Source organism: Hyperolius riggenbachi, chromosome 12 (assembly GCF_040937935.1).
Source record: "Hyperolius riggenbachi isolate aHypRig1 chromosome 12, aHypRig1.pri, whole genome shotgun sequence".
NCBI classification, from domain to species: Eukaryota; Metazoa; Chordata; class Amphibia; order Anura; family Hyperoliidae; genus Hyperolius; species Hyperolius riggenbachi.
This window is the reverse complement of record NC_090657.1, coordinates 163,620,499-163,648,273: the sequence shown is the minus strand read 5'-3', so window position 1 is coordinate 163,648,273 and position 27,775 is coordinate 163,620,499. Positions and strand designations below refer to the sequence as shown.

Here is a 27,775-nt window from a genome sequence, read left to right as displayed (position 1 = left end):
TCTGTCCCCCGAGCACGAGATGCTCGCCCATCTTGCGCGCGATCTGCAAACTGCAGTCCCAGGACTTGACGCCAATCGGCGTTAGGCGGTCCTGGGCCTGCCGCCGCAGCCACGCCCACGGGCGTGGAGCGGTCTTAAGGTAGTTAAACAATACCAGTTGCCTGGCATCTTGCTGATCTTTAATGTAGTTTTTCAATCACACAACTGAAACAAGCATGAGGATAATCCAGTCAGACTTAAAAAGGAACTTTACAGAAACATGGTAGGAAGGGAACAAATGAAAGGACCCCCGAGGCGAAAATAAATTAATGAAATAAATGATTGTATCTATCTTCCTTCTCCTAAAAATGACTTCTTAAGATATTCCAAAGTTTTATTTTATGTTTAAAGGCCCATACACACGTCGGATTTCCGCGAACGACGGGTCGTTTGAACGTCCCGTCGTTCCGTCGTTCGCCTGCTAAATCGGGCGTGTGTACAGACTATCGTTCGTTTGAGCGATCCGCCGGGCGGTATGGGCCTTTAATCTTCTTTTTAAGTTTTAACTGTTTCATTGTTTTTGCTCAATGACACATTCATTGAAGTATGCCAGAGCTAAAATCTATGATCTATTGACCCTTTTTATCTTTTTCCCGCTCTCAGAAGCCATTTTCTGCTAGGAAAGTGTTTAATAGTTGGAATTTCTTAGCAGTTAGCGTCACACCGTTGCCACTTCCTGTCTGAGTCAGGACTGAATCAGCCACTTACATACCTGATATTTAAAGAGGAATTGTCACGAAAATCTTAAAATTTAAAACACATACAAATAGGAAGTACATTTTTCCCAGAGTAAAATGAGCCATAAATTACTTTTCTCCTATGTTGCTGTCACCTACAAGTAGTAGAAATCTGACATTACCGAGATTTTGGACTAGCCCATCTTTTCATAGGGGGTTCTTCTCAGGATTTCTTTATTTTAAAAAGCCCTTAGTGAATGGCAATTGCTCCGTCCAACTGCCAAAATAGTGTGCAGCGAGCAGGGAGGCTGGCAAGCATCTTTGTATTAATAATTTTCAGGGAATGTCTTTATAAAGAATAAGGGCCATGCTGAGAATCCCCCATGAGGAGATGGGCTAGTCCAAAACCTGTCGGTAATGTCAGATTTCTACTACCTACTGTAAATGACAACAACATAGGAGAGAAGTCATTTATGGCTCATTTCACTCTGGGAGAAAAGTACTTCAGATTGGTATGTGTTTAAAATTTTAAGATTTATAGCGACAGTTCCTCTTTAACTCTTTCAGGCAGAGTAAGAAAAAAAAGGAACACAGCATAGTTTTTTGTGTGCTAGGCACTGTACATACCCATGTCTATCTCATCATGTCACATGTCACCTCGGGTATCCTTTAAGGGGCCGTTCACATTACAAACGCGGACGGCCACGCATGCGGAACGCAACGCATGCGAACGCACGCCAACCGCGTTTGTGTGCATTGCGTGGCTGATCCCATCACTGAAAAGTGAATGGGACAGCCGCGCGTTTGAACATCAGACAGTGCAGTCTATGCACTGTCTGATGTCGTGCGTGTCGGCCTCAGTGTGAACGGGCCCTAAATCGATACATTGCAAAATGAGAAGTAAAAAAACAAACGATACATCATGAAATGATTGAGACCCGCCAGGTAATTTAATCATAAGGTTTGATGCAACGGTAGTCTGCGGGTCATGATCTTTACTACTAACAGATAGAGATGGCCCAAACGGTTCGCCCGTGAACTTATTCGCGCGAACTTCGGTGGTTCGCGTTCGTGAACGAATGTGAACTTTATGGCGGTTCGACCCGCCCCCTATACTACATTATTAGGGTCAACTTTGACCCTATACATCACAGTCAGCAGGCACAGGGTAGCCAATCAGGCTACACGCCTTCCTGGAGCCCCACCCCCTTATAAAAAGCAGGTAGCGTCAGCCATTTCTCTCGTGTGGCTGCAGTAATTAGAGAAGGGAGAGATGCTGCAGAGACATTAGGGAAAGCTTAGTTAGGCTACAGTTAGGCTTGTTAGGTTGCTCTTTCTTGCTCATACTTATTGCTAAAAAGCACTCCTCATCCGCAACAGCTCTTCTGAGAGCTAATGTTGTTCTTGTGATCTATTTTTTTTTTTTGTGTGTCTGTCCCACAGACACTTGTGTTGCATATACAGGCCTGTCAGTCAGTCTTAGCTGCTGGACCTTGGCCCCTTGGTAATTCCTACTGTGCCACTGCTAGGCCCAGCACATTCAGTGACTACCTGTGTGTGTGACAGCTGCACATTTGTAATACCCATCACTGCATATACCTACCTGTTGTTCAGTGCACCCACCCACCTACCTACGTGCCCGCACGCAGTGTCACTGCACCTGTTCACGGTACCTGTGTGTGTGTGACAGGTGCACATTTGTAATACCTATCACTGCATACCTACCTGTTGTTCAGTGCACCCACCTACCTACGTGAGTGCACGCAGTGTGATATTTAATACCACTAGTCACTGTACCTGTGTGTGTGTGACAGCTGCGCATTTGTAATACCTATCGCTGCATATACTTACCTGTTGTTCAGTGCACCCACCTACCTACGTGACCGCACGCAGTGTCACTGCACCTGTTCACGGTACCTGTGTGTGTGTGTGTGTGCCCCTCCAAGCACCCTCCGCTCTGCCAACAAGATGAAGCTGGTTATTCCCAGGATACACTTAACATTTGGTGCTCGGGCCTTTTCCTATGCAGCCCCTACTCTATGGAACTCACTTCCACAATCAGTACGAGAGGCTCCTTCTCTGGACAGCTTTAAAAAAAGGCTAAAAACTCACCTCTTTTCCCTAGCCTTTGAGACTGCATAATGCAGGGTCACAGCGCTTTGAGTCCCCAGGGAGAAAAGCGTTATATAAATATTATTGTTATTGTTATTGTTGTGTGTGTGTGTGTGTGTGTGTGTGTGTGTGTGTGTGTGTGTGTGACAGCTGCACATTTGTAATACCAATCACTGCATACCCACTTGTTGTTGTTCAGTGCACCTACCTACCTACCTACGTGAGCGCACGCAGTGTTATATACCGCCAGTCACTGCACCTGTTCACGGTACCTGTGTGTGGGTGTGACAGCTGCACATTTGTAATACCAGTCACTGCATACCTGTTCACTGCATCTGTGGTACCGCACGCTGTTTTATATACCAGTCCGTGCATACCTGTTAACTGCACCTGTGTAACCGCACATTGTTGTACCAGCAGTCACTGCAACCTGTTCACTGCACCTGTGTAACCGCAAATTGTTGTACTAGCAGTCACTGCAACCTGTTCACTGCACCTGTGTAACCGTACATTGTATTAGTTAAGTCAGTGCATGCCTTTCACTTTATCCCCCCCAATATGGACAAAACAAGAGGCAGAGCCAGAGGCAGGCCACCTGGCAGGTTTGATCGTGGTCGCGCTGTCGTGATTTCGTGCGGCCCTCGACCAAAGTACAGTGTTCAGAAGAAGGCACGTGCCATCAACCCCCAATATTGTCAGGACGTAGTTGACTATTTAACACAGAACACCTCATCTTCCTCAGCTTCCGCATGGAAGCGGGACATATCTTCCTCCTCCTGCTTTGATTCTGGCACCCTACTTAACACTTCGTCGGCAGCCATCATCAAAGTGCCATCATCACAAGGCTCAGCGGTGTGGAAATTTTTTTGTGTGTCTGCCTCAGATGAGAGCAATGCCATCTGTACTCTCTGCCATCGAAAATTGAGCCGTGGAAAGACCAAGACCCGTGTAGGGACAACTACCTTACGAAGGCACATGATTACAAAACACAAATTGCAATGGGATGATGTAACATCTGAAACTATGGTGGCTGCGGATACGCAGGCTATACCCGCAGCTGCCTTTGTTCCCTGTACACAGGCCTTATCCGTCCCGGCGGCGTCTAGCACGCCGGGAACGGCATTGTCTCTTACTCATAGGGTCTCTGTATTGCGCGATCGCGGAGACAGGACCTTTATGCTGGAAGAAGGCGCGTCAGCTGACCTGCCGGTCAGCTGACGTCAGGAGTGACTCGCGCCGCTCAGATTGGCTGATTGCCAGGGGGCGTGGCGCTGGGCTCTCCTCGGCTTCTTTAGCCTTCACAGATCATTTGCAACTCGTCTGCTGTTGCGAATACACTCGTGTTAGCGCTCAGACCTAGTGAGGTTCTAGTTGATGATAGATGTGTATGCAGTGTTTGCGATATACATCTATCTATAGTTAGTTATTATTACATTGTACTCTGATAACCTGTGTATGATTCTGGCTACTCTCTGACCTTGCTATTGCTAAAACGATTCTGTACCTCTGCCTTTCTGACTTAAGTTGCTGAACCTCTGTTTGATATTAACTATTTTCTCGCCTGTCGATTTTGTACTATCTCTACCTGCCTGTTATCGAACCTTGCCTGTCTGACTACTCTACTCACCAGTGGGCCCTTGCCACTGGTGAGGTGCTCTAGCTGTTAGAACCTACCAGCCCCTCTGGTGAGGTTCAGACTTACTTGCATAGCTCCAGTGACTGATAGTACCTTGCCAGCTCCTCTGGCAAGGTCTAGTTAAACTATTCAGTCATTTGTGCTGTTAGTACCTTACCAGCTCCTCTGGCAAGGTCTAGTTAAACTATTCACTCATTTGTGCTGTTAGTACCTTACCAGCTCCTCTGGCAAGGTCTAGTTAAACTATTCACTCATTTGTTCTGTTAGTACCTTACCAGCTCCTCTGGTAAGGTTTAGCCAAACTTCGTTAATTCTTTCATTATTAGTACTTTGCCAGCTCCTCTGGTAAAGGTATTGTTATTTGTGTTGGTAGACCCTCCAGCTCCTCTGGAGAAGTCTATACTGTTGCACCAAACACCACACCTTACTCTCAGCTAGCTATACTAGTATTATTGGTGATACTGCAGATCACCACATAATCAGATATAGCGTCTGTATTATTGGTGATTCTGCAGATCACAAATAATCAGACGTCTGAGTTGCAGCACCCAATCGTTACAGATGACCACCTGAGGAAAAGCAGCACACAAAAGCAAAGCCACACAACGCAGTGGAAGATACCAGGCCGCAATTATTTCTCAAAAAAGGCGATACCTAAACTGTACCGTGATGTTGAAAGGCAAGTGGTGACATCTCTGGCACACAGCGTTGGGTCAAGGGGCCATCTGACCACGGATGCCTGGTCTGCAAAGCACAGTCAGACGTGCCCGAAGAATAAGTCAGTCCCCACACACAGCATCCCTGCCTGCACACCGTGTGACTGCCTGCCCCAAGACTAAGTCAGTCCCCACACAGCACCTCTGCCTGCAGGCCACTTGACTGCCTTCTCCGCCACCACCAACAGGGTCCAGGACTCCAGGCGGATTCCTGAATTTTTGCTATAATAATTTTTCTGATGCTTGTACATGCCTGCCTATTTTTTCTGGCTGCACTGCAGCTGCAACAACAAAACAAAAGGCATGTACATGTGTCAATTCCCCTTCGTGATCGTTACCTTCCTGCGGTGAAGGGGCTTGCGTATCACAATGAAGCAATGACCGCCGGCTATATGAGTGTCTCGGGGGGGGGGTTGGGTGGCACACCCAAGATAATAAGGTTACCATTCTGTACTGTTTTACCTTGACGAAGGGGACCCCACGGGGCCCCGAAACGAGTCGTCGGTATATGGAGTGGACTTGTGTCACATTGTTTGAATAAACCTGGACTTTGGTTCATCTGAGTGTGCGGACCTTCCTGATTTTTTTTGCAGTATACATTGGTCCAGCACCTCTACAGTGGTGTGCGATTCTTCTTTAGATTTCAAGATAATAAGGTTGTTGATTCATTATGGACAGACCAAATTCGATCAGCTGGACAGTCACTGTTGTTCTGTCATTGAGCTACCTCATCCCGGCAACCATATGGGCTTGAAAACCGCTATCGCCTGCACTCTCGCCATGGTGCGCACCAGTCCAGCACGGCCGTCACTACACAAACAGCTGTGTGCGGTGCGTTACACAGTGAGTTTGGTCTGTCAGTGTGAAGCAGTACTCTAATTACACTCCCTGATTGACATATACACATGCAAGATGTTTTAAAGCACTTTTGGCCTCCAATTTAGCATGCAATGTGATTTCTGCCCTTAAAACGCTGCTTTGCGTCAAATCCAGATTTTTCCCCGGGACTTTTGGCATGTATCCCACTCATCCATGCAAAAACTCAGATGTTAGATCCCTTGAAACATCTTTTCCATCACGTTTGTGGCCAGCATAAATGTTTCTAGTTTTCAAAGTTCGCCATTGAAGTCTATTGCGGTTTGCAAGTTTGCGCGAACCGAACTTTTGCGGAAGTTCGCGTTCGAGGTTCACAAACCGAAAATCGGAGGTTCGAGCCATTTCTACTGACAAACATGAAAAGAACCAGACAGCACCAACTGCCAGTACCTATAAACACACCCACTAATAATGTCATAGGCTACAAGGTTGTTTTTATAATATATATTTAAAAATATAAAGTATATGGCTACTGTAATATGGCAATGTTAACGCTCTAATTCATTTTGCCATTTTTGATGCATTTGATTGTAAATATGCAACCAGAAGCTTTTTGTAATAAGTAACATATTGAGTGTACCTGGCTGGCTCGCTCCTGTAGTTCCTTTAACTGTTGCAGTTTTACTGGATAGACAAGGTCTCTGGTTGTTGTTCAAACAATATGGTTTCAGTGTATTGCTTCTTCTTTAATTGTTAAACATGGGATCTTTAAAAAAAATATATAATATTTTGACTCCAGAAGCTTTCTGTGTTGGCTTAGCCCAAGTGTATTACAGCCAGAGGTTGGGAACACCTAAGTTTCTACTGATCTGGGCAGAAACATGACTTTTCATCCTAATCCTCAGGAGTTTCCTATACAGGTAATCCCCAACGTACAAATTCCCAGTGTATGAACCACCCGCCGTTACAAATACCTGACATATGAACAGCCCACCATTACAAACGTTGCATTAGGCTCGATGGCGTCATTTCTCTGATGACTGTGACAGGGATGGCGACCATGGAGAGTGGCTTGGGACTAAATCAGTGGTGAGCAAAGGGCACAGGGGGTAGAAAGAGGCACGAGGGGACAGAAAGGAGGGACAGTGGCAGAAGAAGGCACAGAGGGGTATAGAAAGAAGCACAAGGGGACAGAAGAAGGCATAAAGGGGGACAGAAAGGAGACACAGGGAGGTGGAAGAAGGCACATAGTGGGATGGAAAGAGGCACAAGGGGACAGAAGAAGGCACAAAGGGGGACAGGAGACACAGAGAGGCGGAAGAAGGCACATAGGGGGATAGAAAAAGGCACATAAAATGGGTAATGCTTTGAAAACTAGAGACACCTAAGAAGAATAATAATTTTAATGGCTGATATTCTCCCCAGTTATGTGATGGGAAAGTTCTTCCACTCTGTTAAATTAACCCTTCAGTTTTCTAACCATTGGTGAGACTTTAGCCTTAATTTGACTGGATATAGTGGGGGGGGGGGGGGGGGGGGGGGGAGGTCAAACCAACTTCGAGATATAGATATTAGGCTGTAAAAGAAACTTAGCCTCCGTATGTTTTATTTTTGACTTTGGGAGGTTAAGCAGTAAGGAGGAATATTAAAGCAAACCTGAAGTGAAAAAAACGTATGATATAAACAGGGCCGGATTTACCATAAGACATTGTAGGCACGTGCCTACAGGCGCCTGATGATCTCCCTTAAAGAACAAGCAACACCCATGCTAACCTAGAAATAAAAAACACGTATATAAGTAGATAAATACTACTTATACTTGCATAACAGATGTATTGTGCTAGCCACGTAATGATTCCTTTGAATTTTATAAAGGAAAAGCAGAAAATCCTATTCTAGGCAGTGGCCATCTTGCCAAGCTAATGCTGACATTATATCCTCCCTGACTCTTGTTCCCCCCCCCCTCCCTTCTCTTGCTCATTGTGTATTCATTAGTTGCCCTCCTCCAGAGTCTTCAGACACTGCCACTGAGGTGCATACTAGGAACTACACTGTCTTATCCTCCAATCGTTGAGTCACCTCAGCCTTGCTTGTAAACACAAGTGAGCAGAGGTGTTTCAGATAAGAAAGCTAGGCAGGGAAATAAATGGAAGTGGAGGAATATATTATAGATAAAAAGAGCTCCCAGCATTCAACTCTTTGGCACGGTTTGGCACTAGGGCCAGTGCTCCTAAAGTATGTGATATCTCCAAACCATAACAGCAGAAAAAGTTTTGCAAGTTTTGAATGCAGGATTAGCATCTTTATCACTTAATAGACTCAGACTAGTTGCTGTTGAAATTTGATTTTTATGGTGACAATACCGCTTTAAGTCGAGGCACCACTAGCTACCTAATACTGAGGGTACCTCTGGCTACCTAATGCTAAGGGACACCTGTAGCTACCTATGACATGCTACAGAAGTAAGGGAGAAGTGACAGCTGGGATATATAGATATATATATATATATATATATATATATATATATATATATATATATATATATATATATATATTCCAGCTACACCTTCCAGCTACTTTGATGTAACACTGGTTCATGGTTAAATATTTGGGGGGTCCACGACAGGACAGCACCAAATACTCTATGTCCAGTTTTCACTAGGTACCAGTTACGGTATACCTGGCACCATATTTCATATATTGGTGTATGGTTTTTATAATTATACTATTCAATAAATACGCAGAATTTTTTATTTATTTATTTATTTTTTGTGCTTGCTGTTTCTTTACCAGTGCTGGAACCTGCATAGAAATCACACCCTTTATATATTATATACACAATAGTTATGCTGTACAGAATAGCCTGCTGCTCACTGAATAGGGACTGTCTACAAATCTTTGTCTACAAAACTTTGAGTGATTTTTTTTTAATCAGTGGCTGAGCAGATGCAGCTATTAGAACAATTGTGCAGAGAATTAAAAGTGTTTTCTCTCCTCGCTCTCAGCTGTCAGTCTCTCAGGACGGGGCCCCCTGTGGCTTCTGGGCCACCCTGCGGCTGCATCCTTTGCAGGTTTTATTGTTACGCACCTACAGCAGAAGAGAATCCAATGCCAGGTCATAAGTGTTGCTGCTAATGGATAATGCTCCTGCTCATTGCACAGGTCTTGATGACAACTTACTGGAGAAATTCAAGTCCATCAGGGCCAAGTTCCTTCCTCCCAACACAACTTTGCTACTCCAGCCCATGGACCAGCAGGTCATTTCAAACTTTAAAAAGAGTCAAAGGTAAACAAAAATAAAAAAGATTCCAGCGAGTCAACAAATGGCAATGATTCTCGTCCTACGCAATAACCCTCATCATCCGCTCTGTCCCCTCATGGTCTTTTCCCTCACACCAGCCAAGACTCTTTTAAAAAATGCAAGTTAACTTGTTATATTATTTAATGAAGGCTAATTTATTGTACTGTTTAGTGGAAGTTAATTTATTTTACTGTTTAGTGAGGTTCAGTTTACTATTTAATGTAGGTTAATTTGTTTTACCAATTAGTGCAGGTTAATTTGTTTTACAGTTTAGTGTAGTTTGATTTGTTTTACTAATGAGTACAGGATAATTTGTTATACAGTTTAGTGTAGGTTTATTTGTTTTAGTATTTAGTGTAGGTTCATTTGTTTTACTGTTTGTATAGTGCTATACTTTTACTCTATACAGTACATTATGTTGTCTTTTTCTTTTAACTTTTTCTATAACTGTTTTTGGATTCTGGAACAAATCGTCCAAGTTTCCATTATTTCCCATATGGAAATCTGCTTTGATATACAGTAAGATTGCTTTGGATTGCAAGCATGTTTCCAGTACTTAGCCAGTGCATGATTAGCTCACACCCTGACAAAGGTCCATGTGACAAAACGTGTTGGTGGGAGTAGCCAGTGCATGCACATGTATACATATCTCCCATGCTTAGCCCGGGAGGTAAATCATTCAATGCTGAGGAGCTCCATGGATAGCACTATCCGGAAGGTGGAGAGCTTCCGCTCGTCAGAGGGGCCAGGTGCAGTAAGAAGCTTGCTTGCAAGCCAAGTCTCCTGATACATCGCCATGGCAGCTAGGTTTAGCCAGACAACACCTGCCTTAGCGGCAAAACATGTGGCCATAGAAGAGCTTCCCAGCACCCCTGCTTTATTACCGGACACTGTCCTAGTAAGGAGTGGTGCACTACAGCCAGTGGACTGTTATCCAGTCTTCAATTGCACGGTATCCCCATCCGAGGCACATGAGTCACAGGTGGCAAGCGGTGCATGCACGATATGTGACAATGGTGTCTATGTTTTAATCTTTTGTAATCTATGTGAAGTTTTACAATGATTTATTACATTCTAAGCTTTAACTCATTTAAAAGGAACCTGAGATGAGCTTTTAAACACTAAATATACATACCTGGCTCTTCCTCCAGCCCCCTCCCACGCCGTCCTCTTCCGACTCCACTTTCTAACGCAACTGGCCCCAGAGAGACTGGCCCCGGAAAGTCCTTTGGTCGAGGGCCAACTGTGTATGTGCACCCTCCTGCTGCTTTCACATCACCAGGAGCGTTCTGCGCCTGTGCAGTACTACTGGGCGTGCGCAGAACGCCCCCCGCGACGGGAGCGGGACAGGGGAGCGTGCCTGGCCGGACTTCACCTGGCCCAACTGGAGAATTTTTCGGGAGCCAGTTGCAGGCTAAGGAGAAGGCGATTGAGGAGCGCTCAGGCGGGCTTAGGTGGCTGGAGGAAACCCCAGGTATTTATAAATTTTTAAAGTGGCCCCATCTCAGGTATTCTTTAAAGGCACTCACTTTATAATTTAGGTATGTTTCCAGAATGCATTATGCTTGTAAACCAAGGCTCTGCTATACTGTATATATGACTGAGAGATCAGTGAGTTCTTATAACCTGATTGGCTCTCATTTTTATCATATAAGCTTCTAATTTACTTAATTTTTTAGGTCCTGTTTCTGAGTCTTGAACTGAGAAAAGTATTTGTCTCGGTAAGCTGAGGTTATTTGGAATTTTTGCTTCCTAGGGTGAGGACTGGTGGAGACTTTATCAATGTGTTTAAAGCTGTAACAAGTAACCATGAAATTAGACTTGTAGTTGCAATTCCGATAATTTCCTTTTATAGAGAAGCACCCACCAGGGACGTCTCCTCTCACTGCTTCCCTTCCTCATTAGGCAGAGAATGGATATTAAAGGATACGTAAAGTCCTCTCTAGAGTTTAAAATAAGTATATTTGCAGATTTATTATGTCTCGGCCCATAATATGCTGTCCTATTCTGATCTAATTGCTAAATAAATTAAGGCTGCCCTCGGGCTGACCTGCAGGCAAATCTTTCAGGGTCCACTACGAGCATCTTCCCGATTTCAGAAACCACTCGTCAATTCCGAATAGTAGAAGTCCCGAGATTTTATATGCGATTCCCACAGCGATCGTGATTTGACCTTGCAGCCATTGAGTGCAATCGCTCTGGGCTCGCTGCAGAAATGCTGTGTGTAGTGCTTTGCAATTGCTCTGCGATCACAACACTGCAAGTGGAACCACCACCATAGGGTTCTATTGTTGGAGGGCTTTGCTGATCACCGCCAATTGGAAATCAATGTGGAAAACACTCTACTGGGCTCCAGCCCTTAAAGCAAACCTGAAGCGAAAATAAACTTATGAGATAATGAATTGTATGTGTAGTACAGCTAAGAAATAGAACATTAGTAGCAAAGAAAAGCCTCATATTGTTTTCCAGTACAGGAAGAGTTATAAAAAACTGCAGTCGTTAACTATGCAAAAGAGCTTACCTGAGCTCTACCACTCAACTTGGGTGGAATACAGTGCTGTTTTCTGAAACAATTAAACAGCCAAGAAACAGTAAGAGACAGGTCCTCAAGACCTGTGCAATGAGCAGGAGCATTATCCATTAGCAGCAACACTTTTAGTGGCAGATTATTTTCCAAGGGGTATTTTTTTCACTGTGGGCCCAAATACCTTGTTGATCCACTGAACAAACAAAATAGGAGTGACCCAAGCCCTGCTTTTGGACCTCCACATAACGTTCAACTGGGTCTTCTGCGCTTTGTGTTTCTTGAGGGCTTGAGAATTCCCAGACACAAGTAGGTGCTTGACTTTGAAATCCCCGCTTGCTTTAGCACAAAACATGAGGGTAAGATAGTCTTTTATGAACTTGTGACCTGGCATTAGATTCTCTTTTGCTGTACGGGCGTAACAATAATACCTGCAATGGATGCAGCCTCAGGGTGGCCCAGAAGCCACAGGGGCCCCATCCTGAGAGACTGACAGCTAAGGGCAAGGAGAGAAAACACTTTATTCTCTGCACAATTGTTCTTATAACTGCATCTGCTCAGCCACTGATAAAAAATCATACAAAGTTTTGTAGACAGTCCCTATTCAGTGAGCAGCAGGCTATACTGTACAGCATAACTATTGTGTATATAATATATAAAGGGTGTGGTTTCTATGCAGGTTCCAGCACTGGTAAAGAAACAGCAAAAAAAGAAAAGAAAAGGAAGAACAAACAAACCAGTATAGGCTGCTCAAAACTGTGTATTTATTGAATAGTATAATTATAAAAACCATACACCAATATATGAAATTTGGTGCCAGGTATAACTGGTACCTAGTGAAAACTGGACATACAGTATTTGGACCTGTCCGGTTGGAGCGGGGCTCTGCAGACTCCTCCAGCATCACTACAGTACAGAGCACTTGGGGAGAGGTAAAGAGGCTAGGGGCAGAACTGGCTCTGCAGACTCCTCCAGCATCACTACAGTACAGGGCACTTGGGGAGAGGTAGAGAGGCTAGGGGCAGAACTGGCTCTGCAGACTCCTCCAGCATCACTACAGTACAGAGCACTTGGAGAGAGGTAGAGAGGCTAGGGGCAGAACTGGCTCTGCAGACTCCTCCAGCATCACTACAGCACAGAGCACTTGGGGAGAGGTAAAGAGGCTAGGGGCAGAACTGGCTCTGCAGACTCCTTCAGCATCACTGCAGTACAGACCACTTGGGGAGAGGTAAAGAGGCTAGGGGCAGAACTGGCTCTGCAGACTCCTCCAGCATCACTACAGTACAGAGCACTTGGGGAGAGGTAGAGAGGCTAGGGGCAGAACTGGCTCTGCAGACTCCTCCAGCATCACTACAGTACAGAGCACTTGGAGAGAGGTAGAGAGGCTAGGGGCAGAAATGGCTCTGCAGACTCATCCAGCATCACTACAGTACAGAGCACTTGGGGAGAGGTAGAGAGGCTAGGGGCAGAACTGGCTCTGCAGACTCCTCCAGCATCACTACAGTACAGAGCACTTGGCGAGAGGTAGAGAGTCTGGGGGCAAAACTGGCTCTGCAGACTCCTCCAGCATCACTACAGTACAGAGCACTTGGGGAGAGGTAGAGAGGTTGGGGGCAGGGTGCTGTACAGTTTCCTCTCAGTTGTATGGATTAGGTGTTCCTAATATACCTGACCTCTGATCATTTAGCTGATTGGTGTTCTAGCTACACCTTCCAGCTACTTTGATGTAACACTGGTTCATGGTTAAAGATTTAGGTGGTCTACGACATCTCTACCTCTCCCCAAGTGCCGTGTTCTGTAGTGATGCTGGAGGAGTCTGCAGAGCCAGTTCTGCCCCTAGCCTCTCTACCTCTCCCCAAGTGCTCTGTACTGTAGTGATGCTGGATGAGTCTGCAGAGCCAGTTCTGCCCCTAGCCTCTCTACCTCTCCCCAAGTGCTCTGTACTGTAGTGATGCTGGAGGAGTCTGCAGAGCCAGTTCTGCCCCTAGCCTCTCTACCTCTCCCCAAGTGCTCTGTACTGTAGTGATGCTGGAGGAGTCTGCAGAGCCAGTTCTGCCCCTAGCCTCTCTACCTCTCCCCAAGTGCTCTGTACTGTAGTGATGCTGGAGGAGTCTGCAGAGCCAGTTCTGCCCCTAGCCTCTCTACCTCTCCCCAAGTGCTCTGTACTGTAGTGATGCTGGAGGAGTCTGCAGAGCTAGTTCTGCTCCATCAGGGATGGACAGAGTCAATGTAATAAGCTGAGGCTGGGAGCACACTCGTCTGTCGGTTTTCTGTGTGTATTTTCTGCACACCATTGGCTTGATTCACTAAACCGTGATAACTCATATCACGAGCGTGCTAGCATTTTTGCGTTGGACGCAATTGCAAATATTTACACGAAACATGAAAATGCGCGCAAAAACGCTAGCACGGCCGTGATATGAGTTATCACTGTTTAGTGAATTAAGCCCCATGTGTGTTATCTGCATGGGGAAAACACATTCAAGTGTGCACTAGCCAATTGAATAACATTGATTCTCAATTTGCCAGTGCGGAAAGTGAGGGAGGTAGGGCCCTCCAAAGTTTCACAGGGGGGCCCCAGTGATTTCTAGTTACGCCCCTGTTCTGTAATGTAAGTTCTCTTTGGCATGTTTTTCCAAAAAGGCCAATCTTATTACAGGTAAGGTGCCCATACATGGTACAATTTTTTATTTTTTTTCAATTTGATAATTTTGTTTGATTATTCCATTAGATCAAATATAAAGATTTTTCCAACATGTCCGATTTGATTTTTATTGAAAAAAATAGGATAATGGTTTGCTTTTCTTGATTGAAAAAAAAAAGATTATTTTCCACTTTCATTGACTCGTCGAAAAATAGAACATTTTTAATGTACCGTGTATGGGCAACATAAAGGGAGGGAGAAGATGGGCGGATTGGCATGAGACACCACAGTTGGGACGGGCAGAGGGGCAGGCGGTGTATATGTTGTGCATTGTGAGTGAGATGCCGCAGAGGGACAGTCGGTGGTGGCAGCAATCAGCCCTGATGAGTCATTTAATGACGAAACCAGCAGGGCAGAGCTTGGGCAGAGCAGGAAGAGACATTGAGGAACATACAGTATGTGATTTTTATCTACTGAAATGCGCATTGACTTTGGATGTTTGTAAGTGCACAACTTTTATATTGGTTTTATTCATTAAATTGTTTTACGCTATGGGAGTCTGTTTTGGAGTTTTTAAAGGGTCAGCGTGAGAAGGCAGCCATTGGCCACTGGAAATCATACAAGTGATATTTGCTGGTCTGTGAGGGGTCAGCTATATGTTGTGACGCTGGATAATCACACCGAGTAAGATAATCGTAGTCAGACCGGCAGCTATGGTCATAGACGTAAGATCAGATAATCTGCGGTACATAAGGACTGAGGCAAAGCTAGGTCAAATAACAGGCTAGGTTCGTGCACTGGTAGTCAGATGGTTGAAGTACAATGGGCTGAGACAGAGGTCGTTTAACAGGCTGAAGTCATACACATAAGATCAGATGGCTGAGGTACAAACAAGGAAAAGACAGAGACAGAGTCGTTAGGCGAGCCGAGGTCTATATCGAGTATCAGATGACTGTAGTACAGAAGGATGAGACTAATCAAAGTGGAGAGCACGCCTGGTCATACACAGAATAACAATCAGGATAATATACAAAATACAATATATATATAACTGGTCTAACTAGAGTACATATATATCGGCAGTGTCTGCGTTTTTTGCTTAAAAGTGGTTTGCGCCTTGGATATCTTCCATGCAGGCCGTTTTTGCCCAGTCTCTTTCTTATGGTGGAGCCATGAACACACCTTAATTGAGGCAAGTGAGGCCTGCAGTTCTTTAGATGTTGTCCTGGGGTCTTTTGTGGCCTCTCGGATGAGTTTTCTCTGCGCTCTTTTAGGTTATCTTTGACTAATAGTTAATGATTTTTGATGAGCAGAAACATTTAAGTGTGACAAACATGCAAAAGAATAAGAAATCAGGAAGGGGGCAAATAGTTTTTCACACCACTGTATACTGGCGAGAAGTTATCAAGATAACATACAAGAGATCAATGAAAAGCAATATGCAATATATAGTACAGTACTGTTGTATATACCAGATTCAAATCATGCATATGGGCTGTCTAGTCATCTCTCCCACACTTGGGAAAATTTAAGTGGGCAGCCCCTATATTTATAAACAAGACGTTTATATGGTAACGTCTTAGTAACCCTGGCCTTCCGGTTTTGTATGGGGGGGGATGGGTAGGAGATAGCCAACGGAAAGCGACACATTGTTCTGCTGCAAACAGAGTCTCAATCATAAAAGTTCTGTCAAATTTGGAAATGGTATCATCATCTTCAAATATATGTAGTATGCAATTTTTAAGGTCGACTGATATTGGTGAGCCCATTCTGTCATGCATGAAACCCACCACCTGTCTCCAAAAGTCAAGAATTGGAGGGCAGTGCCAGAGTAAATGCATAAAAGACGGGGCAGAGGAGGAGCATTTGGGACAAACGTTGGAAGAGTATTTACTGATTTGGGAAGGAGTTAGATAGGAGTGATGGAGAATATAGAGATGAGTTAACTTTCAAGTCTGAATACATTTTTAAATGTTGCATGTAATTTTTGAACATATTCTGAGTTTTGTGGTTTCTGAGTTAGATTAATTATTATTAGTGCGAATTTGCAAAAATATTTCCACAGTATGGCCTTGATCCTTGATTCATGAAGCTGTGCTGCTATAGCAGCTTGAGCTCCATGACAACCTGAATCAGAATCAGAATAATTTATTTCGCTAAGTACAGAGGAGTTGTACCCAGAATTGGTTTTGGCTCATACAGGTTCTGGAAGGGAAGGGGGGTTGTATGGTGAGAGTAAGATAGGTAAAAATCCAGGGATGCATGCATAGCGGGCCATCCTTGGTTACGCGCTTTGCGACCACGATACTTCAATAGCGCAGCTGCTACTATGTTAATTAACATTGTTATATGTTAATTACAAGGTAACTGTGTTAATTAACATAGTAGCGGCCGCACTAGTTAAGTATTGTGGCTGGGATTTAAAGAAATGCGCATTGCTATGTAAGCAACGTGCTTAACCAAGGACCGAGCATAGCGTGCATCTCTGGATTTAGGTCGCGCTGCTGTCATGGAGCTCAGGCTGCTATAGCAGCTCAGCTTCGGGACAAATGAGAGTTCACCCTTGTTTCTTCCATTTTGATCTGCCATTTTGGATGGTAGTTTGAGGTAATGGGAATATATTTCCTTACGCCATCTTGTTTCTAAACGCCATTTTGAATTCTGATTGCTTGAGGTGTTCTTTACTTCATCTTATGAGAATGTGGTAAGATCTCAAAACCTGTTCTTTACCCCATTTAATCACTTTTGACATGTTGTTTATGCCAGATTGCCAGTAACATTTGTCCAGAATTCCTTGGGAATTGTGTAATGTGCGTTATTTGTTACACAATCATTTAGGGAATAATAAGATTCTGATGTGAGAATAATCATTTGCAGATGTAATCGGACTATATACCATCTCTGTAAAGGTAGCCATATATCTAACAATGATGGGCAGATTCGACCAAGAGACAAATCTCTCTCTGATCTAATCTGATTAGAGAGGGATCTGTCGGCTGCTCATACACCGCGGCCGATTTCCGGTCAATTTCATGCTCAAATCAGCCTTGTGACACCATATCCGCCACCTCGCCCGCCCAAGGCTGTCTCCCCTAATGCCGAATGTGCACCACTAGTGCCCAGTACAGTACACATTGCCTGTCCATGTCCGCTGCTGGCTCCTTCCTCCAAACATACAGGTGCCCCAGGTGGTTGCCAGAGTAACGTAGGCACCTGAGTGACGTCACACTTACCGGCAACCATGTAGGACACGTCTATGGATGGAGTCCGTAGTCAGCGGTGGATACGGACAGGTAATATATACTGCACTGGGGCCGGGGGGCACATTGGACATTAGGGGAGACAGCGTTGGGGATTTTGTAATTTGTCCCGATACCACTCAATGTGGTCGACCACAACGGGCCAACGTCTTGCAGCATGTCCAATCGACATGCTCGGCCCAAAATTGGTTGCATCGTCAATTTGGCATGCACATGGCACAGATTTTCATCCAATTCAATAATAATCTAATCAAATGGCCGATCTGCTGCCTAGTCGACGGATTTTGCATATTATTCCTCAGTACCGTCTGTACAGACCTGTATCATGCTGAATTATATTTTATGCACTTGCTAGAATAAAGGCTAGGTTCAGAGTGGTCATTTGCATATTTCATGCATTATAATGAATGGGAACTGCAATGCAGATTGTACAAGTCTCTGCTTTCTTATTGATCATTATGCTAATTGCAATTGCTAATTACATTTTGGGAGTGTCTTCACTGTCTTGATCAGTTTTATAAGGTTGGATGTAACAGTGGTGATATGATCGTAAAGGTGCCTTGACAAAGGGAACCCTATGTGGCCCCAAAACAATCGTCGGTTTTACAATTGATTGCGTGTGTATGGCGATGGAGCAATAAAAGGTTCTTGTTAAAGAGACTCCGTAACAAAAATTTCATCCGGTTTTCTTCCATCCTACAAGTTCCAAAATCTATTCTAATGTGTTCTGGCTTACTGCAGCACGTTCTACTATCACCATCTCTGTAATAAATCAACTTATCTCTCTCTTGTCAGACTTGTCAGCCTGTGTCTGGAAGGCTGCCAAGTTCTTCAGTGTTGTGGTTCTGTGATGCATCCCCCCCCTCCAGGCCCCTCTCTGCCCACTGCCTCTGTGTTATTTAGATTAGTGCAGCTTCTCTCTGCTCTATTATCTTTTACAAGCTGGATAAATCCTCCTCTGAGCTGGCTGGGCTTTCACATACTGAGGAATTACATACAGGCAGAGCTGTCTGCACTCTGCAGGAAGAAACAGCCTGACACTTCAGTGGAAGATAGCTGCAGGGGGAAAGAAACACACAAATGATCTCTTGAGATTAAAAAGGAAGGCTGTATACAGCCTGCTTGTGTATGGATGTATTTTCTATGTGTGGACATACTGTACATCAACCTACTTCCTGTTTTGGTGGCCATTTTGTTTGTTTATAAACAAACTTTTTAAAACTGTTTTTAACCACTTTTAATGAGGCGGGGAGCAGCGAAATTGTGACAGAGGGTAATAGGAGATGTCCCCTAACGCACTGGTATGTTTACTTTTGTGCGATTTTAACAATACAGATTCTCTTTAAAGTGTTGTGTGGAACTTCTTTGGATACTTGAATGGACTTTGGCTACTTGGTCCTGCACCCACCACTCTGCTGGACGTTGGTGTGCGATCTTTGGGATTACTGCAATGAAACTGGACATAGACTTTAATTTAAAGCCTGTTAGAGTAACGCGATCCATCACAACACAGCACTGTGATCAGGCCCATAGAAATGTATGGGCAGTGAGCTTACATGTAGCCATTTGCAGAAAAGCCACAACACAGTACTGTGAACAGCCTCATAGAATTGTATGGGCAGTGAGCTGACATGCAGAATTATTATGCAATGTAACTGAACACTGTGAACAGGGCCTGTGAACTAAAGTAATACTGAAGCAACTTTGAAAAAGAGAGAGGGAAGACAAGCCCCATCTACACGATACGATTCTTTGTGCGATTCGATTACGATTCTATTTACGATCCGATTAAATCTGACATGTCCGATCGGGATTCAATTCAATTTGATTTGCCATTGCAAAACAATGGCGAATCGAATCCCGATCGGACATGTCGGATTTAATCAGATCGTACATAGAATCGTAATCGAATTGCACAAAGAATCGTATCGTGTAGATGGGGCTTGTCTTCCCTCTCTCAGGATATGTAATCTAGGAGAAGGGCTGTCCTGCTAAGTGTCTCTGTCCTGCTTTTTTTGTGTTAAATTTGCTGTGTCTCTGAGATCAAAAAGCCACAGGGGAAGGGAAGTGAGGGCTGTCTGGTGACATGTGGGGTGGGATTCAAGATCTAAATGACTACGGGTCTTCACCAGCAAACTTCGGAAGGGATGATGGGCTATGCTGCCTAGTGCCCACTAGGTTCTACTCCAGAGTCCCCTTACAGTGGTCAGGAGAACAGGTGACACCTCAATGTTGAGGCTCAGCAGATCTTCTACTGACAGTAACCGTGGTTACAAATCCAGTATCATGGCAGGCTGCAAGGTTCAGATACGGTAGACAGGCCAGGGTCAGTGCAGGCAGAGATCAATTCCAAGACAATCTGGGATCAAGCTGAAGTCAAACACCAGGGAAAGCAGATCAGGAATGGTGAAACGAGCCGGGTTGGTAACAATGAGCTATCAGGAGGAAAAGGCACACCACTAGGGTCTTGGGTACCCACACTAGCTGACAGAGGTATCAGCACAGTGTGTTGGAGGAGCCTAATTATAGCCAGGCAAGGCTAATTTTGCACACAAATTCCTGTGCCGCAAATGCGCATTTATGAACACCCATCTCCGCGCACACACACACACAGAGCCTGGTGCTGCGCCGCCCATCTCTGCACACACCCCCAGCCGCAGTCAGATATCAATTTATTGCTGGAGACGGTGCGCGCACAACCCGGAAGTACCGGCAAATGGATCCCGCAGGACCACCAGGGTGCCAGATGTCTGCAGGGCTGGTTCTCTCATGAAGCAAGGTGAAGCATTTGCATCATGTGCAGAGGTTACAGGGGCAGCATGTTTGTACTGTGTTTACACTAACAGCATGCAGTCAGAGTAGGAGAAGCAAGAGGAGAGCAAAGTGAAGAGGTCATCACTGGGGAAAAGCAGCTTGTTGTGCTCTGTGAGGAGTCTGTCAGTGAGTGAGGAAGGGGAAGGCAGGAGAGCAGCAATGTTTCATTTGACTCGCACAGCAGAAGAGAGGAGGTTGCACTGCTTTCCTGACTGAGGAGGAATGGAGTGGCTGAGGGTGAAAATTTTTTTTGTCACAGACTCACAGCCAACCATTGTGCAATTGGATTAAGCTGCAGCATGTCATGTGAGAACATTAAATGAAGCAGAGTAAATTGTCGGGTGCTGTGCGATCATTTCAAATGGGGGAGGGGGGGCAGAGGGGGCGCATCCTCACAAGTTTGCCTCAGGCAGCAAAAAGTCCGGAACCGGCCCTGGATGTCTCTGATCCCTGACGGAAGCCAGGTGATCCTGACATTGACCTTTTTTTTCTCCTGTTATCTACAGTCGTGTTTCGGTTTACAGTAATTGCAAAATGCACTCTTCTAGCAAATACTGGACTGTACACATTGCCATGTGAAAAGAATTTTGCCTTAGACCAGCATATATTATTGTGATTAGATTAGATCCAGCTGCATACATTTTTCTTAGAATCCCTGTACAACTGCTGGAGGGTGATCTCTGCAATCTATTTTACATGGGGGGACATTATTTTTTCATTGCCTCATTTTTTACCCATATGGCTGCCAGCTGTATACTTTTTCCTTCTAATTACCTATTAGCAGCCAATGGGCCCCTTATATGTATATTTTCCTTTTTTTGAGTCAAGAGGAAATATTGCTTAAAGCGCAGAGTCCAGTAGCAGCAACACACACGTCTTCCATGTACATTGTTCAGCCAAACGTTAAAAACCATAGCCTTAAGTTAGCCAATCAGTGATATTCTCCTGGTTCAAGACTTCTTGATCTTACTGGCTAACAGAATACAACACTCTACTGCTTCATTTGAACCACTGTGGCACTGAGCGTAATATTGTTAGCATTAATATCGTTTTGGGCCAGAGCTAGTTTGCTGTGGGCCAGAGCTAGTTAAAGTCTTGATATAGCCCCTGACTCTGAGCACCACCTTAAAGGGAACCTGAAATAAAAGTAAACTTATGAGATAATAACGTACATTTGTAGTATGGATGATACATAGAACATTAGTAATGTGGATATGAGTAGTTTCAGTTTAGTGGCTTAATTTTTAAGATTGCATCACACCGCTGCTGTTCAGAATCCACAGTCTGTCTTGTTAAGCTGAAAGATGAAGAAACTGAATGACCCTTTGAACTTTCCAAAGTCAATGGGAACCTTTAAAAAAAAGCCAGATACTTACCTATGGAGAGGGAAGGCTCTGGGCCCTAATGAGCCTTCCCTCTCCTCTCCGGTGCCCGTTCCAGCACTGGCTCCCCTATAGCAGCATTTGACTAAATGAGTCAAATACTGCTCTCTCCGTTGCCGAAGGAAGTCTTCGGGAAACTGAGTGCTCCCGAAGATGAGCCGCTCCATACTGCGCAGACACGAGCACCCTCTCTCATGTGCTTGCGCAGGTGCAGTATGGAGTCGCCTGTCTTCGGGAGGACTCGGCTCCCGCAGACTTCCGAAGTCCCCTGCGGTAGGGGATTTAAACGGGGGAGCCAGCGCTGCACCGAGGGCACTGGGAGAGGAGAGGGAAGGCTCATTAGGACCCAGGGCCGGCCCTAGACTTTTTGCCGCCTGAGGCAAACTTTGGAAAAATCACCGCCTCCCCCCCAAGCCGTGGGTGGGGGGCCACCGAGCTGGAGGGGGTAGCGGGCAGCAAGGGGGTATTGGGCAAAGCAGCGGTGGGAGGAGGGTCGGGCCCCCCTCTCCCTCGCCTGGGTCCCCCGATCTGTGTTCCCCCTACAGCTTTAAAAAGTTAAGTAGCAGTCGCTACTCGTAAGAGGCAACGGGCGGGGATCACTCACCTCTTCCGCGTTCCAGTGTGCGTTCCACTGACGTCACTTCCTGCAACACCGCCCACTGTAATGTAAGTGGATGGCATTGCAGGAAGTGACGTCAGTGGAACGCACGCTGGAACGCGGAAGAGGTGAGTGATCCCCGCCTGTTGCCTCTTACGAGTAGCGACTGCTTCTTAACTTTTTAAAGCTGGAGGGGGAGCGCAGATCGGGAGACCCAGGCGAGGGGGGAGGGTCATACCCCCTTTCTGCCCGCTAACTCCTCCAGCTCGGCGGCCCCCCCACACCCACGGACAGGCGGGTGCCGCCCCCCCATATGTGCCACCTGAGGCATTTGTTTCACCTCGCCTCATGGGCGGACCGGCCCTGGTCTTCCCGCTCCTTAGTTAAGTATCAGGTTTCTTTTTTTTTTCTGAAAAGACTCTTATTAGCTTTAAAGCTAGGTCTACACATGCCGATGTATCTTATCAATCGAGCCGCTGACGCGGCTCGATTGATAAGATCAGACAGGTCCGATCTCGCTGCGGCCGATTTCCCGCTCGTTCCCCACGAGCGGACAATAGCGGGGAATCGAGCGGAAGATAAGCAGCGCCAGCGGGGACGAGTGGGTATCGAATCCGACGCACGCGGGGACGCGGCAGGTACACGCGGGGATGCGGAAGAGTCGATCCGGCGGCTAATCGAGTAATCGATGTAGATGGAGCATTAAGCTCATTGGAAGCTTTATCTCACAATTTTTCAGCTGTTTTAGTCTCTATTTACTTTTCAGAAAACCAGACTGAATTGACAAACTGTCTTTTGCATAGATAACAACTCAAGTTTTTTTTTACTTGTGCTGTACTGGAAAACAAAAAGGCACTTCAGAGAATTCCTTCCTTCAAATGTCCAGAGTACTGTATATAAGCTGTGTGTTTTAACATATTGTTAATATTCAGGGACTACAGTAAGTTCGAAGAAGGCTTATTAGCCTGAAAGCTTATTTTTTATTTACCTCTAAGTTAGTCAACAAATGGTATCATCCTGATTCAAAACTTCTTGCTTCCAATGGGAAGCAAATGGAGGGAGTGATTGGTTCATGTGTTTTGTTTCCCAAAAGTGACTGTGGGAGGCCAGGCTGCTGTGCTCACATAGTGGCCTTCCGCCAGACGATCCCTTGCAGGAAGTCCCCATTTGATGTTATCAAACAGTCCCCATTTGATGTAATGTAACTTTGGGGGATCATTTGACTATATACAGGTTTTAGGGGTTGAGGTGCCATCCTTCGTGTTTGATAGAAGAGTGGAACAATGGGAGAAAAATATGTAGTTGTGCTTGAAGTACTTTAATAATTTAGTTGGCTTGGAAAGGTTGAGGAAGACAAGTGGTCACACAAAGGTGCTGAATCCGTTCTTCTGCTGAATCCGTTCTTCTGCTGACTGGTCGAGTCCCGTAAATACTAAATAATAACTATTGGCTGCCTTGGTCATATAACCTCTTTTTTATGAGCCTAGAATCAGCAATAACATTGTTTTAAAAATAACCCTTCTGAACAACCACATTCCTAGGAGGAAGCCTCGGCAATAGACTTATTTCATAGAAAGTTATGTGCAGATTGACATTTCTTCCTGATATTTAATATGAGCTTTCAGGCTTCCTTGTAATGAAACCCTTAAATACAACTATTTATTGCTGTCATATGCATTCTGCAGCACACACCTGACCAACCAGCTGTGTCATTACTACAAAATAATGGGGCCCCATAAAAAATACTGGGGCCCTCGCTTCTTCCTACTCCTTTCCTTGTGTTCCCAAGCTGACCCTCACAGCCTTGGTGTGCCTGCATCTGTCAGGGGTGACCCTCCATAACTGTTTCACCATCACAACATCACCCACCCATAACAATGGTGGCTGCAGTTTCACCTGTTCTTGAGGTGTGTGTGTGTGGGGGGGGGCTGTATTGGAAGGAGGGAAGGTGAGTTGGGAACCCACCATAACCCCGGCTCTATTTTATGTAATTCACTTAAAGTGTACCTGTAGGGAAAACTAGTGCCCCTGTGGGGTAATCACCTCAGGAGAGGGAAGCCTTTGTATCCTGGAGAGGTTTCCCCTGACTTCCTCCACTGGCCCTTTCCAGTGCTAAAGCACCCAGTGTGGGGGTGGTTAAGGTTAGCTGTGGGGGAGGGGATGTTGGTGTCGAAGGTGAGGCATGCGGGGGGTGGGGGTGGTTAAGGTTAGCTGTGTGAGGGGTTATTAAGGTTAGCCATGGGGGTAGGGAGAGGGGTTGGTTAAGGTTAGGCCTGCGGGGGTGGTGGTTAAGGTTAGTCGTGGGGGGGTGTGGTGGTTAAGATTAGGCGTGCAGGGGGTTGGTGGTTAAGGTTAGCTATGGAGGGTGGTTAACCTTTTGGGGACCGCATAATGTAAATCCTACGCCGCACTTGTGGCTGCCTAACTGATGCAGTGTAGGATTTACGCCACTCGCCATTTCCGCTCCTGACACGATTGTGCGCACCCGAGAGGGGAGATTAAGCGATCATATCACCGCTGACATCCCCTCAATGATAAGGAGCCATCGCGATTGGCTCCTGATCACGTGATCACTACGATCGCGGATGGTAATGATCACAATTAGAGCAGCAGCAGTAGGAGGGAAAGAAGAGGATACACTCACCTTCCTGATGTTCCCCCGGCCATCGTCGCTCCCCTCCGCTCTGGCCGGCATCCCCGCTCACTCTGCGTTAAATGTCAGGTCCTGGCTTGATGATGTCATCAAGCCGAGACCCGGATCTTAACATCAGTGCGAGTGGGGATGCCGGCTGAGCGGAGGGGGCTAGAGCTGCTCATCGCTGGAACATGGAAGGTGAGTAAAGGCTGCTGGCAATACGCGGCACACATGGCTACACGGGGGGGACACCAAGCCTTGCTAACTATACTGGGGATAGCGCTGCCTGACCCCCCCTAAATGCACCCCCCCCCCCGCATGTAGGTGTGCACGGGGTGGTAGTTAAGGTTAGCTATGGGGGGTAGTTAAGGGTAATATTGGGGGGGGAGGTAGTGGTTAAGGTTAGGCATGTGGGGGGAGGTGGTGAAGGCTAGCCGTGGGGGAGTGGTTAAGGGTAGGCGTGCAGGGGGGTGGTTAAGGGTAGGCGTGCAGGGGGGTGGTGGTCAAGCTCAGAGAGTAGGAAACAAAGCAAGCGCTCACCAATATGGGCCGCATCTGAATGACTCACCACCTCATATGCACCGCTTAAATAGCTCAAATACACACTCAGCAATCAGACAGATGCAAAACATATGCAAAACTAAACTAAATACTTACCATGCAAAACAGGATAGCACAATGGGTGCTGCTAGCCTGGTAGTTACAGAACTGTGGATACAAAATATAGGTAAAAGGCTGCGCATCCCTGACCCAATACTGTACAATTGAATGGTTAATCGCTGTGGCGCACACCGCCCCCCTTGGACTAAAATGTACGCCCGCATCCAAACAATGCAATACTGGTCTATGGAGAAATTTTAGCTTCCATCATAGTTTTGCATGCAAAAATATAGATATACTGGACATCTGCACCAACGTTGAGGTAAATCTCCAGAGCAGATGTCCTAACACTAAACTGACCTAAGTTAAAAGCAAATGTCTTTACCCTGGCAGCTGCTATGCTAGAATGTGTAACTTACATTCAATACAGACAGCAGGAAACAAAGCAAGCGCTCACCAATATGGGCCGCATCTGAATGACTCACCACCTCATATGCACCGCTTAAATAGCTCAAATACACACTCAGCAATCAGACAGATGCAAAACATATGCAAAACTAAACTAAATACTTACCATGCAAAACAGGATAGCACAATGGGTGCTGCTAGCCTGGTAGTTACAGAACTGTGGATACAAAATATAGGTAAAAGGCTGCGCATCCCTGACCCAATACTGTACAATTGAATGGTTAATCGCTGTGGCGCACACCGCCCCCCTTGGACTAAAATGTACGCCCGCATCCAAACAATGCAATACTGGTCTATGGAGAAATTTTAGCTTCCATCATAGTTTTGCATGCAAAAATATAGATATACTGGACATCTGCACCAACGTTGAGGTAAATCTCCAGAGCAGATGTCCTAACACTAAACTGACCTAAGTTAAAAGCAAATGTCTTTACCCTGGCAGCTGCTATGCTAGAATGTGTAACTTACATTCAATACAGACAGCAGGAAACAAAGCAAGCGCTCACCAATATGGGCCGCATCTGAATGACTCACCACCTCATATGCACCGCTTAAATAGCTCAAATACACACTCAGCAATCAGACAGATGCAAAACATATGCAAAACTAAACTAAATACTTACCATGCAAAACAGGATAGCACAATGGGTGCTGCTAGCCTGGTAGTTACAGAACTGTGGATACAAAATATAGGTAAAAGGCTGCGCATCCCTGACCCAATACTGTACAATTGAATGGTTAATCGCTGTGGCGCACACCGCCCCCCTTGGACTAAAATGTACGCCCGCATCCAAACAATGCAATACTGGTCTATGGAGAAATTTTAGCTTCCATCATAGTTTTGCATGCAAAAATATAGATATACTGGACATCTGCACCAACGTTGAGGTAAATCTCCAGAGCAGATGTCCTAACACTAAACTGACCTAAGTTAAAAGCAAATGTCTTTACCCTGGCAGCTGCTATGCTAGAATGTGTAACTTACATTCAATACAGACAGCAGGAAACAAAGCAAGCGCTCACCAATATGGGCCGCATCTGAATGACTCACCACCTCATATGCACCGCTTAAATAGCTCAAATACACACTCAGCAATCAGACAGATGCAAAACATATGCAAAACTAAACTAAATACTTACCATGCAAAACAGGATAGCACAATGGGTGCTGCTAGCCTGGTAGTTACAGAACTGTGGATACAAAATATAGGTAAAAGGCTGTGCATCCCTGACCCAATACTGTACAATTGAATGGTTAATCGCTGTGGCGCACACCGCCCCCCTTGGACTAAAATGTACGCCCGCATCCAAACAATGCAATACTGGTCTATGGAGAAATTTTAGCTTCCATCATAGTTTTGCATGCAAAAATATAGATATACTGGACATCTGCACCAACGTTGAGGTAAATCTCCAGAGCAGATGTCCTAACACTAAACTGACCTAAGTTAAAAGCAAATGTCTTTACCCTGGCAGCTGCTATGCTAGAATGTGTAACTTACATTCAATACAGACAGCAGGAAACAAAGCAAGCGCTCACCAATATGGGCCGC

The 27,775-nt window shown here is 45.4% G+C and overlaps 1 protein-coding gene across 1 annotated transcript in view; it reads left to right on the top strand.

Annotated features, from left to right (window-relative positions):
• The window catches only part of LOC137541010 (piggyBac transposable element-derived protein 4-like), a 61,441-nt gene that overhangs the window by 19,700 nt on the left and 13,966 nt on the right, over nucleotides 1–27,775 (top strand). The window contains exon 2 of the mRNA XM_068262161.1: nucleotides 9,159–9,282. Within this exon, the coding sequence (XP_068118262.1) occupies nucleotides 9,159–9,282 (124 nt within the window). The remainder of the gene's footprint in view (nucleotides 1–9,158; nucleotides 9,283–27,775) is intronic.